The 19,893-nt window shown below is 39.9% G+C and overlaps 2 protein-coding genes across 4 annotated transcripts in view; one reads left to right on the top strand and one right to left on the bottom strand.

Annotated features, from left to right (window-relative positions):
* Positions 1-6,823, top strand: part of LOC107655056 (DNA topoisomerase 1-like) — an 11,768-nt gene extending 4,945 nt beyond the window's left edge. The window contains exons 5-21 of one of the 2 annotated variants that reach the window (XM_016442449.1): positions 21-67; positions 733-821; positions 1,015-1,094; positions 1,183-1,280; positions 1,465-1,580; positions 1,968-2,089; positions 2,179-2,301; positions 2,394-2,581; positions 2,659-2,803; positions 3,586-3,729; positions 3,980-4,165; positions 5,090-5,158; positions 5,292-5,406; positions 5,497-5,624; positions 5,753-5,847; positions 5,966-6,115; positions 6,202-6,823. In XM_016442449.1, coding sequence (XP_016297935.1) covers positions 21-67; positions 733-821; positions 1,015-1,094; positions 1,183-1,280; positions 1,465-1,580; positions 1,968-2,089; positions 2,179-2,301; positions 2,394-2,581; positions 2,659-2,803; positions 3,586-3,729; positions 3,980-4,165; positions 5,090-5,158; positions 5,292-5,406; positions 5,497-5,624; positions 5,753-5,847; positions 5,966-6,115; positions 6,202-6,304 — 1,998 coding nt within the window. In that variant the 3' untranslated portion in view covers positions 6,305-6,823. Of the gene's footprint in view, positions 1-20; positions 68-732; positions 823-1,014; positions 1,095-1,182; positions 1,281-1,464; positions 1,581-1,967; positions 2,090-2,178; positions 2,302-2,393; positions 2,582-2,658; positions 2,804-3,585; positions 3,730-3,979; positions 4,166-5,089; positions 5,159-5,291; positions 5,407-5,496; positions 5,625-5,752; positions 5,848-5,965; positions 6,116-6,201 lie in introns of both variants that reach the window. The other variant, XM_016442450.1, reaches the window with a different exon arrangement.
* zhx3a (zinc fingers and homeoboxes 3a) lies at positions 6,362-19,192 on the bottom strand. 2 transcript variants are annotated; one of them, XM_016442447.1, is made up of 3 exons: positions 18,912-19,192; positions 9,963-13,068; positions 6,362-9,263 (listed from the first exon to the last, which is right to left on the bottom strand). In XM_016442447.1, the coding sequence occupies exons 2-3, from the start codon at positions 12,911-12,913 to the stop codon at positions 9,230-9,232; spliced, it is 2,985 nt and encodes a 994-aa protein (XP_016297933.1). In that variant the 5' UTR covers positions 12,914-13,068; positions 18,912-19,192; the 3' UTR covers positions 6,362-9,229. The 2 variants fall into 2 exon arrangements, with proteins under 2 accessions (XP_016297933.1, XP_016297934.1); XM_016442448.1 differs by lacking the exon at positions 18,912-19,192 and having other exon boundaries at positions 9,963-13,532.
* Positions 19,193-19,893: the final 701 nt, after the last annotated feature.

Genomic DNA, 19,893 nt, shown 5'->3' with positions numbered 1-19,893 from the left:
TTTTTTTTTTCCCTCAAAAGTCTTTCGATGGCAAGCCCAAAAAAGAGAAAGAGAATGGATTTGAAAGGTGAGTAAGAGCCCTAAATGTGACGGTGAATGACACAACTATAAGATATGAATGCCACGAGTAGCTCTGACGTGTTTATTAAGAGAAGTCTTTTTTTTGTTTTCTTCTTCTTTTTTTAAATGACAGGACTGTTTATGAAATCATGAAAAAAAATATGTAGAAAAATCAGCAACTCAAATTAGAATAATACTGAAATGACTAGAAGCACACTTAATTTTCCAAAGTTGGGAATCATTTAGTTGCTACATACCCCACAATATTAGTGAACTTCCTACACCTTTTTACTCTTAATCTTCTGTTGTTTGGTGTAATGGTATCTATACTTCCTCTAAACACCAAATAGGTGCGATTATGTAAATTGGGATCAGATATTAATGCTTTGGGTTTCTGAAGTCATCAGTTCAACTTCTTTCAATGGTTGCTTGTTTTGTACTGAGGGGATTTGAGTTCTGAAAGTTACAGTATGTTTTCATTCTAAAGTGAATTGTTTCTCCAAAGATCAAGGAAAATTTCATTTCCTTGTGATATGATCCCTTTAAGATCAACTGCGTGGTTGTAATCACATAATTAGAAGCATGAATTTATCTTGAGACAATTTAAAAGGGTTCTCAGTTTTGATCAGATGAGCAAGAAAAGGAATAATGCTTGTCTTATCCTTCACGCAGCCCTTTCATCAAGTCTGAACCTGAGAATAATGACTTCTACCATTCTCCTAAACACGAGAAGTCTCTGAAGAGAGAGCGCGATGATGACGAGTAAGTGACATTGCATTCGCAGGCCATCTTGAACTCGCATGTGACATAAGAACCTTCCAATCTTCTTAAGTCACGAAAGCACATTGATTCGCTAATCTTTGTTTAAAACGTGAAGCGTTCAGGCAAATAGAGCAGGTTATATGGTAAATGAAAGGTGTGGAAATACCAGACATCTTAATGTTTTTGTTTTCTTCAGTGCCGAGTTCAAGCCCAAAAAAATTAAAACCGAGGAAAGAGAAAAGAAGGCAAAGAAACGGGAACAGGAAGAGGAGGTTAGTGGATGAAGCTTATCTCTCCAGGTTACACTTTACAAGAATTGTCTTTAAGCATAATTCATGTGAATCTTTTGATTTGCCATAGGACATTAAGCCCAAAAAGAAGACAAAAGTCAAGAAAGGAGAAGCTGTCACAGATGGCAAGAAAAAAGCAAAAAAAGAGCCAGAAGAGAAGTGGAAATGGTTAGTCTCACATCCTCTGATGGTTAAGTAATTGTAGGCTGACTCCTCGTCTTCTGATTTATTCGGGGATATGGTGCAGATCACAAATGCCCTTGTTCTGGCACTTTGCACAGCCGTTTTGGTTGCTTGTGTTGGGATGTTGGTTTACATCCTTCCATCTCTGTGCTTTTTTCATACCATTTAGGTGGGAGGAAGAGAGGTACACGGATGGCGTGAAATGGAAGTTTTTGGAACACAAAGGGCCTGTATTTGCGCCACCATATGAGCCTCTTCCCAGCAATGTCAAGTTCTATTATGACGGTACGTCCTTTAATGACTCAATGGCAGTTCACAAGGTGGGTAGATCATCCTATTCAGGGGTTGCTCTGTTTGGACTGCCATCAAAACTGTCGGAGAAGCAGGTGTTGGGTTGTGTAAACTTCAGATGTTTTAAACACCTCTGTTATGTTGAACACGCATGCCCTGTCTGTGTTTTGTTTCCGTTGGTTTGTTAAAGACAATGTAGATTTTTCCAACCAAACTCAAAGTTCTTTATTCTGGATGTTGGCCTTTATCTTCTATAACTGGCTTTACTACATTCAGATGTTAAGGCTTTAATAACTTTGAAAAGTCCTGATAAAAGATGGATTCTGTTCTTTTGCTGCTGTTCTCAAACTGCTTAATTGATATTTTATGGTCCGTCACCAGGAAAACACATGAAACTCAGCCCTGGTGCAGAGGAAGTGGCCACCTTCTTCGCAAAAATGTTGGACCATGAGTACACCACTAAGGATGTTTTTCGGAAAAACTTCTTCAAAGATTGGAGGAAGGTAATGTTGCCAATCTGTCATATTTCCCCCTTGCTTTTTAAATAATTGCTTATGACTTTTATTAATTTTGCACGATCTTGTCACTTTAGGAAATGACATCTGAAGAGAAATCCAAACTCACAGATCTGAACAAGTGTGACTTTTCTGAAATGAGTGAATATTTCAAAGCTCAATCCGAAGCCAGGAAGGCCATGACTAAAGAAGAGAAACTGGTACGGTTTTACCTCTAATTTCTAAAATGACTTTTGGTGATATTTTGGCATGTTTTGTTTTTAGAACTTTTTTTTTTTTTCCCCCCTTCAAGAAAATTAAAGCGGAGAATGAGCGCATTCTGCAGGAGTATGGCTTCTGTGTCATGGACAATCACAAAGAACGCATTGCTAACTTCCGTATTGAGCCTCCAGGCTTGTTCCGTGGCAGAGGTGACCATCCGAAAATGGGCATGCTGAAGCGTCGTATCCGTCCTGAGGACATTATCATTAACTGCAGCAAGTAAGGAGTGCTCATCACAGTCTGACATCATTCCATTTGGTTTAAAACATCTTTACATCATGTGCTTCTCATTGTAGGGACTCAAATCATCCTAAACCACCACCTGGGACAAAGTGGAAGGAGGTGCGTCATGACAACAAGGTGACATGGCTGGTGTCCTGGACCGAGAATATCCAAGGCTCTATCAAATACATCATGTTGAACCCCAGTTCAAGGATCAAGGTAAAAATTAGCACATGACTGAAGGCATGCTATTGAAATAGAATTTGGATTTCTAAGCACTGATTTAGCCAAGTATTGTATTTCCTCTTATTTTGTCCCACTTTATATCAAGTAGCCTTAACTACTATGTACTTACATTTAAATTAATAATTTTATACAATGCACTTATTGTGTACATGCATGTTTTTACAGTGTACTTGTATTAAAAAAAAAAAATACCTGCATGTAATTGCATCTGTTTATGTAATTACATTTATAATTACACTGTTGACCCATCCCTTACACCTTAACCCACCCTTAAACCTACCCATACCACCAAACCTGTCCCTAACCTTACCCGTATCCAACCTCAATAGCAGCAAAAGTGTTTTGCAATACAATATGAACATAATAAGTACAATGTACTTATTTTTTCATGCAAGTACATAGTAAAGGCCACTTAATATAAAGTGGGACCAATTATTTAATTTTTTCTAAAATGTTCTATTGTTGAATAGAAAGATCAAAATCGTTTGTAAAAATCTGATGCAATTTAATGCATCCTTGCTGAATAAAATACTATTTTAATTTTTTTTTAAATCTTTAAAATCTTACTTGCCAAACTTTTGAACTGTATTGTACATTGGTACCATTTTTGCCTTTGTAAAGGCAGTTTAAACAATAAATCTTCATAGACTGTAGTATAGATATTAGCCATTTCAGTTTCTGCCATAACATGAACATAATTATTGGTTTTGGCCATAATTTTAATATTGGTGTATCCTACGTGTTGTTTCTTGCAGGGAGAGAAGGATTGGCAGAAATATGAAATGGCCCGTCGGTTGAAAAAGTGTGTGGATCGGATCCGTGCGCAATACCGCGAGGACTGGAAATCAAAAGAGATGAGGATCAGACAGCGTGCTGTTGCTCTTTACTTTATTGACAAGGTTTGCATTGCTTAGATCAATGTAACATCCTTCGCGTCAAGCCCATAACCGTGAAAGCTTGTGATGAGTAGGTTAATTCAGAATTACTCTTTAAAAGCATTTAATAAAGAGTAAGTGCATTTGGTTCAGTTAATCTTTTTTTTTTTTCAATGGGCGTACATTTACTGTGATGTTTGTAGTATCTTTTTGAGCTAATGCAGAAGTTGAAAAGCAGAACGGTGTTATGCATCTCCATTTTTCTCTGGTGTAGCTGGCTCTGAGAGCAGGTAATGAAAAGGAGGAAGGAGAGACGGCTGACACAGTGGGCTGCTGCTCACTCAGAGTGGAACATCTAACTCTCCATCAAGAGATGGACGGCCAGGAGTATGTGGTGGAGTTCGACTTCCTTGGTAAAGACTCCATTAGATACTACAACAAAGTCCCCGTAGAGAAGAGGGTAAGTTGTAGTGTTTCCCCCCCCCACCCCCTACAGAGACGATGTTTTAAGGCATCAAAAGCACACCTCTGAAGGCTCATTTTAGTTGAATTATAAGACCGTATCGCATGTATTCTTCAGATTAGGTAAATCTTGTAAGTTATTGCAAAAAGTTGAGTTTCCCCAAGATGGTGGACAAGGAAAACTAAATGTGGATTTATAAATACTTAATTCAATATTGAAAAGCTTATGCAGAGGTCCGCAGCGCTCTTGTGTGTTGCACAGATTGCTGAAATGGAGCATTCCAAATCAGTCGCTTAAGAGGTTCCTTTTCGGTTAGGATGCTGCCTGAGGCGTCTCATTAGGTTTTGGAACAGAGCTAATATATCCGAAATTCTGCAGCCCATGTCCTTACACCAAAAATTTCTTCTGCAACTTTACAGGTTACTAATTGCATGTAATCAAGTCCTATTTACAGTTTTTAAAGCTTGTCACGGTCTAGCACCACAATATGCAATAGAATTGATTTATTATCATGCTGTTGTATGCAGTCAGGATCTTTGTTGCCAAGTTATTAACTGTTAACGAGTTTTGATTGTGCTACATGGGTAGGTAGTAGATGCCACGTGAAGATTCGTGTTCCCATATTTTCAAAACTCAAATTCATTGGCTTGTCGTTGCTCAGTTTGTTGCTTCTCTACAGTCATCAATTCATGCCAGTTTTTGCTGTTTTTGTTTTTATTTCTCTTTGTCATTGTGTTTGGTTATGGTCTTTTGTTGTTCTATTTTGCAAATGTCCTTGGGTTTGTGAAAGGCACTGTATAAATCAAATGTGGTTTTCAAATTATTGGTGTACAAATGAAAAAATGTTCATCTGAGTGCTATTGATTAGCACAGATGTGTTGGTTCTGTCTTTTGTGTAAAATCCTGTTTAAAATGTTGCAGGTTTTCAAAAATCTTCAGCTGTTCATGGAGGACAAGGAGCCGGAGGATGACCTCTTCGACCGTCTCAATGTAAGCCATCGCTTTCAGCAGTCCGTTATTTATTGCTTGGAATGAAAAAAACAAAAAAACAACCTTAAGCTGAATGCCTTGAATTAAGACAATGTATGTAACATGAATGTAAAATGACTTCCCTCTCTTGCAGACCTCTATTTTGAACAAGCATCTTCAGGAGCTGATGGATGGACTTACGGCTAAAGTGTTCCGTACTTACAATGCCTCCATCACACTACAGCAGCAGCTGAATGAACTCACAACCTGTAAGTACCGTTCACCGTATGTAAAGAGGATCGAGTTAACAGACCCGGTCATGATATGTACAGTATGTGACCTCAAGTGTATTTGTTCAGCTGAAGACAATGTTCCTGCAAAGATCCTTTCCTACAATCGTGCTAACAGAGCAGTAGCCGTCTTGTGTAACCACCAGAGGGCACCACCCAAGACGTTTGAGAAGTCCATGCAAAATCTTCAGACAAAGGCAAGAGACGTTTGTGACCTTGTCCTCTTTGTCTTTATGCTGGTATTTTTATTTTTTTTTGTTAGTACAGGGTCTGTTGGACATCTAAATGTTTGCCTTTCCTGCATTCACTTGTTCATTAAAACCAGATTGATGCAAAGAAGGAACAGCTTGCCGATGCTAAAAGAGAACTGAAGAGTGCCAAGGCTGACGCCAAAGTACGCAGAGATGAAAAATCCAAGAAGTGAGTGTCAAAATATTTGCTTGAAGGGGCGCCCAACTGAATTTGGCCTTTTAGATGCTCATTGTGCGTTCGTATGTGATTGTATGCTGCTTTAATGTTGGTTGTTTTGGCAACCCAGGGCCGTGGAGTCCAAGAAGAAAGCTGTGCAGAGGATCGAGGAGCAGCTGATGAAGCTGGAGGTACAGGCCACCGACCGGGAGGAGAACAAGCAGATCGCCCTGGGTACCTCCAAGCTCAACTACCTGGACCCACGTATCTCAGTAGCCTGGTGAGATGGCGCTTTCATATGTCGTGCAGTAAGATGCCCCTTGTCTGTTTCGGTGTCTTATTCCTTTTTATTCTTTCCTCCTCCAGGTGCAAGAAGCTTGGCGTCCCGATAGAGAAGATCTACAACAAAACTCAGCGTGAGAAATTTGCCTGGGCTATCGACATGGCTGAGAAAGACTATGAATTTTAAATCCTCTTTGCAATTTTACTTCTCCCTCCACCCCAAAATTTTTTTTTCAAATTTTTATTTTTAATAGATACTTTTAGTCTAAGTGATTTCCAGCAGGTTATGAACCTGGCAAGGGAAAAGATGTGAAGCAAGCATAGTGTCGAGGAGGCCTGAATGTCATGATTTGGGTGACTGATTTTTATTTTTTTTAGGCTGTGACCTGTAATCTTGTAGGTTTTATTGGGTCGGTCTTTTAAGAATGAAGTATGGACGGCCTGTGCGTGAGGTTGCATGGTCTTTAAGCCAGGAACTGGAGAATCAGTGGCTTGACCTTTTGAACACTTTTACTGTCTCACTCCCCTCCCATCTCTGGACAACGGGGCCTAAGGATGTCTGAAAACTATGAACTTACATGGTCCTATAGCTACTGTATTCAACTACAACTTGCTTTGTGGATCGTGTCATATTTAGTTTTGCTGTATTTTTAGCCCTCCTGTATTAATAATGAATTCTATATTTTAATAGAAGATTAAAAAAAAAAAATCAAAGAATTGCTTAAAGTACACCCATACGCCTTTTTAGGAGAAGAAATGTGTACACCAGGTGTGATATTTTATGGGAAATATGACCATGAAAAGCTGCGTGTTTAAGTGAGTGTTACATGAACTGTTCACTTTGAAACTGGAGTTCTTGTGTAAACTATGTCCAGACCACAAAGTAGGATGCTTGGATGAGCTGCAGGGGACTACGGCTTCAACGATATTTCCTTAAACATGCAGAATGTGAATTTCTTTTTTGTTACAGCATATATATCAGGGTTTTGTTTCCAGTGTAAATGTGAACCAATTTCTTTTCTTTTTTTTGCCTCCAGTATCCTACAGATTGTGTCTTCATGGCTTTGAGTCTCCATCTGGGTTTAACTTAATGTGTGATGACTGTATCCATAAGATAAAAAAAAAAAAAATAAACTCCTGTATCTGTTACTTGAAAATATCACTATTAGGATGTGAGGGAAATCAACATTGCCAAAAACAAATTCTGTTATGATTTTTGAGCAGTTTATTTTATTTTGCAATTGTATCAAGTTTTAAGGATAGACTTGTTTTAACATGGACTTTAAGAATCTTCATTTAGTTTTTTCCACTCCAGTCTGGGAAGAATTGTTGTTAGTGGCAGCCATGTAACCTTTTCCAACTTACCGAGCTCATGCCATAACCTCTGATCATGTTTTTTTTTTTTGCTCAATTGTAGGTTATTTAAAAATAAAACCCTACAACTTAACCTGCATGTTGTTTTTGAAGCCAAATCCAAATGTCTTATTTTGTCTTCCACATGCCATAATGGGTGAGATTTTGCAAAAACTTGATGCTTTAAGATGCGTTACACTTAGAATAATGGGTTGAAGAGCTTCCTGTGTTCCCAGAACCGTGTGAAGCGAGCACCGAGTCTTGCTTTGAGAACAGGCCTCAGGAAGAACTAAGAGGGGGAGCGTAAAAAGACCCTGCCTGTTTGTCTTGGAAGAATGGCCTGTATGATGTATTAGCCAAGCTGTAGTCTTAGGCAAGGTTTCATTCCTTTTGAAACGTGCACCCGGGACCTCTCTGTGACTCTTGCGCTCAGGAAGGTATTCTAATCATTTATTTTCTCAAGATGGTTTTCTTCTGCTCCCTCTTTATTTACGTGACAGTGCGTTGACTGTTTGCATGTGCATCGTTTTAGCCCAAGAAAGCTGTTGGAAGTTTATTTAGAATTGGTCTCTGCCAAGTTGTGTATAGCTTTCAATGGCATGAAATGCATTCAAGACACCAGTTCTTAAATTTGACATTCTCCATTTATTACCAAAAGATTTGCCATGTGTAGAAAGGATAACACTCCAGTGCACTGTGTTCTTTTAGACAGACCTGCACAATGGGAACTGATGGGAAGGTAATACTGTAAGTCCAGATAGTATCTTTGTGTTAACTTTTAAAAGAGAAACCACATTGGATACAAATGCAAATAATAAGGGATGAAAAGCACCTGTTATTCACTTTGGATGGTCTGAACTTAGCAGCATATAAATGATGCATAATGTGTGTGTATATATATATATATATATATATATACTATATATATTTATATATCGTAGCCCAACTCAAACACAGGGAATATCCAGATAGCGGAGCACTTGAGCTGACTGTCTATGAGAACTGTAATACCCCTCGGATTGTAAGCACACTGTTTTAAACTTTCTCCACCATAAATTAACATTTCTTTTTTTTCTTTTTTTTAAGCTTTTCACATATAATAGTCTTAATGCTTATATATAAAAAAAAAAAAAAAGTCTCCGAAGATATAGCAGCAGTTCTGTTGGGATTTCAAATCCTCGATTTATACACACATCAACACAGTTGCTGAAAAGCTTGTTTGTGCAGCCAGTCATAGAAATAGAAAGGTGACGTTTAAGGCAATGTCTGGCCAATTAGTTGTGTGTGCAGACAGACACCACTAAAGCGAGTTATAGTGCATGATTTGTCGCTAACTGCTCAATGTTATGTGAAAAAAATAAGCCATGGAGAACTTATTTGATTTGGACATGAAGGAAAAACGGGTTGGAATATCCCAACGACTATCGTAAAACCCAAGGCATTGCAGAAGTGCTGATTATCTGACATATTACAAATTATCACAATATCTAACTGACATTCCTAATGTCCAGTACACCCTCAATAGTGCAGTTTCAAGCATATACATCATAGTTTCCTACACAGAATTTACCTAAATCAAATCAGACCTACATTTGTAGTGGCTACTCTCTAGATTGGGCCACCTTCCGAAAACTCAAGTCCACTGACTGTCACAAATGTGTTACAATCTCATCGGCTGTCATATTGAAAGAAAACAAGAAATGTAATGTTCAGGATGAATACGGGATCCTCGGCCTCTTCGCTGCGCGGAGTGAAGTCCTTAAACTTTCAGAAGCTCTCCTCTCAGACAGTCCCTGTTGGAGAGAAAAAGATGTGTAAGACCAGCCCAAACACAACGAACAGCATCACACCATGAACTCCACAAGAGATCTGAGAGTCCGGCACTTTGCTACACACAATTTTCATCATTTATTCACATTAAGACACACTTTGAGAAAATCTATAATTCATTAGCTCTGCCTTCACTAACACCAAAAATAGCCTTTTAAATAACGCACATAATCATGTGACTAATCAAAAATAAGTTGATCAAAAGGCCAAATGTTGTTAATATGCACATAATTTAATTCACGTTTCCCAATTAAACTAATTTTTAAATTTGCACTACTTTGATTACCTTAAACACTGTTATGTGATGTGACAATCCAAGAGTAGTAGCTATAATTCATTAGCTCTGCCTTCACTAACACCAAAAATAGCCTTTTAAATAACGCACATAATCATGTGACTAATCAAAAATAAGTTGATCAAAAGGCCAAATGTTGTTAATATGCACATAATTTAATTCACGTTTCCCAATTAAACTAATTTTTAAATTTGCACTACTTTGATTACCTTAAACACTGTTATGTTGAAGCACAGCAGTTGAAGACTCAACAAGTCAGTTGCTAGAAAAACTACAATGCGTCTCTTGGGAAGACACTTAAAATTAGCTGTTTTTATTTTTCTCAAATAACCTGATCAATGGTCCATCAATGGTCTGCAGCCATTACCTTGATTGACTGTCTTGCGCTTGATGCCCCCTCAAACTCTGGTTGCCCATTGGTTGCTGATGCTCCTCATCTTTTATCTCCCAGTAGTCTTGTTCTCCTGTAGTTGGTTTGTCTAAATCCATCGTAGCCTCCTTTGATTTTTTCTTTATCGGCAGCATAGGAGTTTCAGAGTCTAGACTCTGAAGAATAATTTCCCGCTCTGGGCGTAGATCGCGGTTAACTTGCTCTGTTTCAAGCCCCACAAGGTTTTTTTCTGGTTGATGTGGTTCAGTGTTACTTATATCAGATATACGCTCCTCAGCCTCCACCGGTACATGCCGGTAGCTTTCGTGCCATTCTGAAGACTGGTTTTTATGGCTGGGACCACCATCATTGATCAAGTTCTCCAACGGCTTGCTGATTAGCTGCTTGCTGTTGGTCTTGTACAAACTCTCTTCTTTGTTCAATGCTATTACGTTTATCTCCATAGGGCTCACATTCGGCTCTTCATGATAGTCACTGTTGCTTTCCCATTGGTCCACTTCCTGTATGTATTGTCGTAAAAGTGGCATGCCTTGTTTAGCCTTGTTAGTGTTATCTTTTGTGAAGGTATGTAGTGTGTTAATTAGGTTGCTATGCTCGTTCTTGTCAGCCTTGTAAAACGTATTTGTAATTCTGTTGTGCTGTTCAGCTCTGCCGTTTTGCGCTATGTTTCTGTGCAATCTTTCTCTATCAAAATGTGATTGCTTGCAGTCTTTGTCTAAGGCAGGTAAGTGCTTGGGGTCATGTTCCTTGTAGTGGACAGCAGTAAAGTCTGTGGACTTGACCTGAGGTGCTCCCAGCAGGGTTTTTGGAGAATGTTGCTCCTGAGGAGCAGAAAGGGATGGAGAGGAGTGTTGACTTGTTTCCTCCTGAAGACATGAACTTGCTGAAGGGCTAGACTGAAGGGAGCTCTGGGGCATGTTACTAAATGATCCCCCCACAGCAGACTGGGAGTCTGTCAAAGAACGTATGTGGTATGGTTGACCTTGGGGTGCAAGAAACTGCTTTTGTTCTGGGAATGGGTTATGGATAAAGCTTTGCTTCAAAGTCACTGGTTGCTCAGGTAATACCTTGCCCTTTCCAAGGGATGGATCCATGAGACTTCCAGGCTGTGGAACCAGGCTATGGGTAAGGGGTGGTATAAATTCTTCAGCTTGTATGTTGCTGCTGCTGCTACAAATGACACTAGTGTCAGCGTTGCTTTTGCTGGTGTGGTCTAAGATGTTTCCCTCCCTTTTAGTGCAAATAGTACTGTGGCTGGTGCTTTTATAAGTGCTTCCGTTGTTATATTTGCTGGTGGTGGCAAAGTTGTTGCTGTTTTCTTTTGCATTACCGGATGCCTTCTGTTGGCCATAAATGGAAGTTGGACTAATGTTAGATTTGCTGGTGCAATTTGCGTTCCTGTCATTGATACGACAGTCAATTTTCCTGACTATGTTCGTCAGAGTCATAATGCTGCCCTCACTGTAACTGCTGTTTTGACTTTTGGGAACGCCAGGCAAGCAGCTAACGCCAGTCTTTATGGACGAGCTGCAGCCAGCTTCACCTTTTCCAGTGTGTCCATGATTGCTAACGCTGCCTCCTCTGCCTACAATGTTGCAGTTCTCAGCTGTCCGACAAGATAATTCATTTCCAGTTTCCTTAGTGATGACAGCATGATGGATATTTACCTGTGGCGTTTGGACCACTGGCTGCTGCTGCTGCTGCTGCTTAAGGGATGTGGCCTGGGTCACACTAGGATGGCTGACTATGACCCCTCCGTTCCAACCCATTACACTTCCCTTTGGTATCTGTGGTATATAGTTAGAACTCAAAGAGTTGGACTGGACAGAAACACAGTGCTGGGAAATGGGGTGATGCATCTGGTTGCGTGACGTTTTCGTTGTGGCTTGGAATACAGTGTTGAACATCTTTCTACGTGTGTCCTCGATCTCCTCAGGAGACCAGCTGATCCCTTGCTTCAGCCTTTGGGCCGTGAACCAGAGCTTGATCTGCTCCTCTGGGAAGCCAGAGACCACCGTCAAGTAACAGAGCTCTGCTTTGGTAGGGTAAGGGAACTTACCAAAAGACGTCTTAAGAAAACTGCTTAAATCCATGGCTGGATCATAGGTGGGGATGCTACTTAGAGGGATCATGACCTTTGGGAGATCAGTGTTCAAATCAGGTGATGACAGATTAGAGTTCCACAGAGGACCACGGTTATGCATCCCTGGTATCCCAAGCGTGTTGGGGATTTTATGGACCGGAGAGGCACTAATGCCACCGATGATATGTGGTGATGTTGTTAGGGGTAAGGTCCTTACTGAAGTGCCATTGGTTACAGTTGCGGGCTTGTTGCTGCTAGGCTCAGCCCGGTGTACCTCAATAGTATGGGAGACAACAATTTTTTTGTGCCCCCCTTTGGTCATTTTCATTATGGGTGTCTTGGTAATGGATATTCCGGATTCACTTAAATCCTCTTCTGTAAACAGGGTTTGCTCCACTGTGATAGCCCCATCTCGTCTGGTAACCTGCAAGGAAACTCTCTTGTGTGCTGCATGGAGTTCAGGATGTGATTTTGCGTTATGTAAAGCGAGGCCTTCAAACTTCACAGCTGAAACCTTGCAAGGCAGGCAGTAGAAGTTTGGTTGAAAATGAAAGTCCATGTGACAGTTGTCCATATGGTGAAGAAACAGGTTCAAGTCTCCGGACTCAAAGCAGCACAGAGGGCAGCTATATATTCCCCTTTCCCAGCATGAAGTCTTCGGTTCGGCTTTTGAGAAATCATGGAATCGTTGTGTATCCTCATCTTTTGAAGAGATACTAAGGATGCTGTCTTCGGGTATTGTGGGCAGGAGCTCAGGTAAGCATCCTAGTATGATGTCCTCCCGCATGTGCTTGCTTTTTGATGGAATCATACAGGGAACAGTGGATTTCCTCTTGCTGGCCATAGTATAGGATTGTGCAGATGAGTGAAGTGTTAGAAACAAATACTGGAATTGTATGGAGTTGAGGTGTCATCAGCCAGCCGTGATGAACCAGAAACTGGTGAAATTTTCAGCTATTCAGGACTTCCCATTGTAAAAGGGAGTGAAGTAACAACTCCCTGTGAACCAAAGGAGAGAAACATGACATTTTGATATAAAACGCTGTGATACAAAATGAAAAAAAATTAATGTCAGCATGGGATATGCATTAAAAAACGTTTCTAAAAGAGAGACGGTTATTGAAATGCTCTGCTCTGTTCAATGTTTATTATAATCAAATCACTAATATGAAGGTAAAATTCTATTTACCTTTTCCTAGTAGAGCTAAATACAGTTCATTATTAAGAGCAGAAACATTGGTGGTACTGATGCGCTGAAATAAAATCTATTTTTTATGAGCAACTAAAATAAACAAAATGTGCTTGTAAGAATTTTTCATTATAAGAGACCTAAACAAACAGATAGCAAGATACAATTTCTTGTTATAAATATACTCCAAAAATGTTTGTTTCCAAAAATGTGATTGTTTGTATTCCTACATAGCACATCAAACCCAGTTCTCTGTTATTTCTACATGTGTGTTCACACACACACACACACACACACACACACACACACACACACACACCTAAATCTTTTTCTTTTTGTTGCACTTCTCCACACGTTACACTTCAGTCAGTAAGGGTGCATTTCAGGATAAAGTTCATGCGTAGTTCACATTTTTTCTGCCTGTTCTGTTTTTAAAAATATGTAATTGTAATAATTTTTACATCTACCATATGTAGTCGACTTTGCAAGTTTGAAACATAAAATATAAGATTAATTAATTAATGCGTGTAAACCTATAAAAAAATAATGGCACTAGCAAAACATTTGTGAAAGAACGCATTGTCTCCATCTTAAAAGCTGATAGCAGAGCACATAAATTAGTTCATCTTGTCAGAGCAGTTTCAATATTTCAGCTAAATACTAGCTGGTGAATAAATCTAGTAATATAATACTTGTTTTTCCATGCATTATGCATCTGCAAAAGATTCTAATTAAACCACCCAAGACTTCTGTTTAGTGTTTAGCTCTAAATTTCCTTGACCTTCTCTTTCATCATCAGACTACAAATACATTTTGGATCAAAACAATGTGGTGTCCATGTGTATATATTTTTGTCAGTATTGCCAGCTGTCTTAAAAAAAAAAGAAAAAAAAAAAGGATAAAACCATTCAGAAGTAAAAACACTGCCTAAAATACACAGTGCTCTCAGACATGGCCATGACGTACTCTTTTGCAACTGACTCTTTTATTTCTCATGACGGCTGCCTTCCTGCCAGAAAAATAAATAAATAAAAATAAAACTAGGTCACCAGCATCTTATGCTGTAATCCTGGTTCCCTGCAACCAGACATGGGCATTTACTGTATGTTCAGCCTGCTTACAAGTCCATGACACTCAGATTTCATCAATAGATGTTAACCCCTGACATGAATCGGGGTTAATGAAAATGCGCCAGACGTCTCAGAGTAGAAACTATACAAAAAGTTGCTTAATAATATTATCATTGCTCATAAATGTGTGTGTATAAATGCTTTGGTCCGAATAGAAAAAAAGGCTATCTTTGTTATTGAAATGTGTTCAGCAACTCTTACAAACATGAGTTTTATTTTTGTTCCAAAGTTATAGAGTTCAAGCAGAGTTAAAATCTTGTGGAGTGTGTCTGAATGAATGAGGGCACCTACCATTCTCTCAGATGTAACAAAAATCTGCTTTCCAGATTCTTCTAATATAAACCATAAAATGCTAGTTAACCACAACAGAGACGCTAATATCTAGATGACTCCACCACCCAAACTTTGAACCACTAGCCTGATTAGCACCGGACAAGCAGGAGATGGTTCAAAAATGTTATATAAAAAAACAGGTCATTTGTCAAAGAATGGGATGCTTTATCTGGCAACCGAGACGTGCGATTAGACACAGGACAAGAGGTTTCCAGACAGTGAGCTATTGAAAAGGGAACTCAGAAAGAGAGGCCTCGTGTTTCAGCACCGGGGTGAACCAGTCTAACACAAAACAGTCTATCCTGCTACTGTGTGCCTCAGTACTTTTGTAGCTTTAGCGGAGAAACCAGAGGCCTTTTTATCCCGGCAACCTGTGGAGTCAAGGCATGCAGTAGATTTGGTTGAAAATTAGCACAACAACGCTGACCTACATTTATGTCTTTGAGCAGTTCGAAACTAAAATATTACATCATGTTACGTGTTACACATTTAATAAAGCTGGCTCTGCTTGAACATTTGCGATAGTGATGCACAGTATTAAATGCAGTGTGAGGCCAAAGGCCTGGCAATACGGGCCTTACATAATAAAAGATCCTCTCTCATTATTGATTAAAGGCTGAAGCATCCCAGACTGGACGTCCTTTATTACATGGCACCACGCTGAATAAGCCTGCAAAGATATCAATAGATTCTCAGCATGAAAATCTTTCATAAGGCCGCTGAAATAAAATCTCTGTTTTTCTGCGCAGCAACAAAATGTGCTCAGGAAAAAATTTTCACGATAAGGGGTCTAAAATAAACAGATTGTTATAAACAGTCGCATTTTTTGAAGCTGCGAGTATGTTTGTATTCTTACATGCCACATTGTACCCACTTCTCTTTTATTTGATCATATGCTCACACACACACTCCCACACCCTCCTAAATCCTCTTCTTTTTTGGTGCACTCCTACACACTTCAGGCAGTGCGGGAGCATTTTAGGATAAAGTTCATCTGCGTTTCACATTTTTCCTCCTGTTCCGCTTTAACAATTATGTAAATATCTTGCATTGACTGCTAATCTGAGTGTCTACCATATGAAGTAAAGTCATTGCTGCGTATATATCCTAACTTCCCTCTTCAAACTCAGTGTAAAAAATTGGCACCAGATAAAGTGTGCAGATTAAATCTCTCAGACTTCTCTGAATTTTCGTGAGCTTGCCTTTCATTAGACTATAAATACATTTTGGATAAAAACAATGTGCTGTCCATGTGTATATATTTTTTTTCCCACTGGTCCCAGCTGTCTTTTAAATAAAGGAGGAAACCATTCAGGGGGAAAAAATTAAATAAAAATAACTGAAATGATGGCCTAAAATACACAGTGCTCCCAGACACGATCATGATGTCCTCTTTTATTTCTCAGACTGGATCTGCTTTATTACACAAGGCTGATATGAATAAGCCTATAGGGATATCGGTTGATTTTAACATGACCATCTTTCATAAGTGCTGTATGAATGAGACTTTTGTTTAACGCCAAGAAGCCATAACAAAGGTCAGTGCACACATGCTATAATAATTATATTTCTATAAATACAAGAAAAAAGGAGGTCAGCGTATGAGGTTGTCGTGACCATTTTTCTTCATTTTACACAATGGCGCTCCCATTTACGAGGGAAATATGACACTAAGCGGAAACCATATGCAATGGTTGCATGCCATTTAAATATTTCCTGAATGTGTGTGCCAGTACGTAAGATGGGCATGTGACTACATGCCATCATTGTACGGCACTGTTTGCGAGCTATATCAGTGACGGCGTCAAACACGTCCACATTAATTATGTAGAGACCAAAGCACCACTGAGGCATCCTACAGTTCACCTTCTTTATAGGATGTGACTCATTAGCAAAATGCCACCAACACAGGCGTTTGTACCATCAGCTATTCCTGGGCGGCCCGTGTTTATGTTTAAATCCAGTCAATGAACCTTATGCGAGTACTACAGAAAGCTGGGTGCCATCAGAAGTGCCCGCTTTGCCCCCCTTACCTCGGTGACTGCTGCACGGACTCTTGGGAGGCCAGTCTGCGCTGCCACTCATGTGTTAACATTGCCATAGCAACCCCTCTCCTTTCCCTTTCCTTGCCCACAACACACAGAGGGGACTAAATCCTCTATTCTTCACCAAAAAACACACACTTGGGGGACATTTTTCGCAGCCCTCCAACGCAAAAGAGACACAACTCCAAACATTTTATTTGACTGCGCTATTTGTTTATGCCAATATACGAATTGGAAACAAATGAGGATCCGTCCCTTTTTCCGCTCTGTAATCATGGCAGATTTTTTTTTTTTCATGAAGAGAGCACCCCAGAATTTTACAAAAGGCGTTATTTGCGTTTTTAGAATTACTTCGCCAGTCTTGCGACACAAAAATCTCCCATTAAAAGCATGGAAAAGCTTTAGAAATTTGCAAGAGAAAGAAAGTACTTTGCAAATAAGGGAGAAATAATCATTGATGCAATGTGCTGAGTTTGATCACCGGTGCGACACACTCATTAGTTACAAAAAAGAAAGATGGCGGAGCACCATGAATTGTACTGAGTCAAGTGCCAGGTCTCGGCAAATGCCAGGCTCCTCCATACAAAACCGAGCTGGAGCAGCTGAAATACTTGTATGGCCGACACTCCGCCGTTAAGCCGAAAGTTTGTCTCGAAAAGTGCTTAAGGTTAATACGGGCTTTTCAGGGAGGTTTTGGGGATATACTCCTATTGTGGAGCTCATTTCTGTCTGTTACTCTATGACATTCATCCACTCTTTAGATTTACAAATTTAATAAGGTAATGTGAGATATCACAGAAGGGCATTTTTGTTATTACATGCACAGTGAGCTTTTCATTATAAATAATTTAATCATTTTGACTGCTTTTATAGCACGGATAGAGGACATAGAGCCTCCGCAATTATAATTCTGCTTAGAAATCCAGTTGGCATTAGGCAGACAATTCTCCTCTCTTAATTCAAGGAATATTACATAAATGGCCAGCTTTTACTGGAAACCAACATACAATAAAGTGCACACGCAAGCGACTTAACATTTAGTCTTTCATTTTGTGCCGTCATGCTTTTCTAATCTTGACACAATAATAAAGGGCAAACTGTGCATGTATGTACAAATTGCATTTTCTTTAGTCTGTAGGCACAAATACTTTGGGAAGGTCACGTTCTGAACGCTTTGCTGTCCTAATTGCTCAAATTCAGGATGAAAGGCAATATTGCCTTGCCTTATTACAACACTGCAGACCAGAACACTATTCCCAGAAGAGAACAGACATTCACCCGAAACACACTGCATGCTAAAGGACCTACAGAAAGCATCCATCCTGACCTTCTAACGCATTTTACCATGTCATTCTGCCTGCTAACTTTTAAAAAGTAGCTTACTTTAGCAGAAAGTGATGTTTACTGTAGAGAGGCTTGAGGCAGAGAGTTGAGATGAAGCACCCTGAGAGCCTGTGATTCTAAATAATGATTTATAATGTGTGGTATCAGAGCCAGGGATACGATCTGGAGTTAAATCCGAGTTTGAGTACATTCTGTACCCATTAACAGTTGATAGTGCATGCTTGTCTAGATCTGCACCAGCTTTAAACTATAGGCACCCCCGAAAGGTTCGGGCTCGTCATCGCAAAGATCACTTTTGGAAATCGATTATGCGCCAATATTTCCGTGCTCCTCGCCGGCGATCAATCCGAGACTCGGGTCCCATTTTAACCCCCGTTTGAAGTAGAAATCTGGCGCGTGACGCTCCGGAATGGACAGACTATATACTATAGTAACATCACATAGGCACGTTGTAGCGTGCGATTAATCAAATTGGAAGCAGACGAGAACACTGAGCAACAAACTGTAAGAAACTGGTAAGTTAACCCTTTCGCTTCGCATTGAGGCACTAGTAACCTCCATCCGGCTAGACGTTTCTCGCGAGTTTGAATGTGGAGCGCGGCGCAATATTTTGGCTATTACCAAAATTTTTAACTAAGCACTCCCATCTACTGTCGCCATTTTATACGTAGAGGCGACTTCACTCGCCGCATAAGAGTGGAATAACAAGGCACGCTTCTCTCTACTAGAACTACTTTTGAAGACTGTTCGCGTCACCTAAATAAATCGCTTTCACTTCATTGAAAAGTCAAAGTTCCCTACCTTTTCGTCGGCTCTGGTGACTGCGAATGGAAATCCGTTATTGATACAGAAATAAATAACATTTAGGTTTCTCTCCGCTCCGGGTCTCGGGGGAACAGGAGGGGCCGAGACCTCTCCTCAGATGAACCCCTGTGAACTAACGTGAACCCGTCGGGTCACCGCGATAAGGAGCATCTACTGCTTTATGGCACACTGATTATGTGCCCGGCTGACATGGGCGCAACTGGAGTGGCGAGAAGGGAAAGAAATGTACGCCAGGCGCTCTCAAATAAGGGCACGTGATTAAAACGCGTCACCCAAACCCAAAATCCTGATCCTACCCCTCTCTGTTCTAGGACGGGCTGAGCAGACACACTGAAGGGAGTGACTCATGCGCAAATGTCTAATATAGCCAGAAATATGGAGCAGCGCTTTCGGTCAGTAGGTCGTATAAGGACGAGGGGGGAAAACAACCATAGTAGATAACTGATCGTGAGCATGTGCCTAGCCTACTACATATAGGCTACTACACACGCATGTTTGAAACCACCGTACGGAATAGAAATAGCTGTCCGCAATGTTACAACAGAGTAAAATAAAATAAAATAGAACAGAACACAATAGGATCTCTATAGCCACGCGACCATACTGGAAATTGTTGCGCAACATGCAATTCATATTATTAGAATAGAATAGAATAGAATGGGAACTCCATTGGTACACAACCATGTGTGGGGAAAATGAATGTGCAACATGCAACGGAATACACATGATCAGAATGGAACAGAATAGAATCTCATTAGCCACACAACCAAATTGAAAATTGGTGCGCAGCATGCTGTACATACTAATATTGAAAAAAAAAAATAGAATAGAATATGATCTCCAGTGCTAAACAACCATGGCCAGGGGAAATTAATATGCAACATGCAACATAATACAATTATTATTGGTAGGCCTATTATCAATGGAATAGAATAGAATGGATGATGTTGATGTTGTG

This window comes from Sinocyclocheilus anshuiensis, unplaced genomic scaffold (genome assembly GCF_001515605.1).
Source record: "Sinocyclocheilus anshuiensis isolate Anshui unplaced genomic scaffold, SAMN03320099.WGS_v1.1 scaffold1072, whole genome shotgun sequence".
NCBI lineage: Eukaryota > Metazoa > Chordata > Actinopteri > Cypriniformes > Cyprinidae > Sinocyclocheilus > Sinocyclocheilus anshuiensis.
Note: the sequence above shows the minus strand (reverse complement) of the source record. Positions and strands in the feature narration are given on the sequence as shown.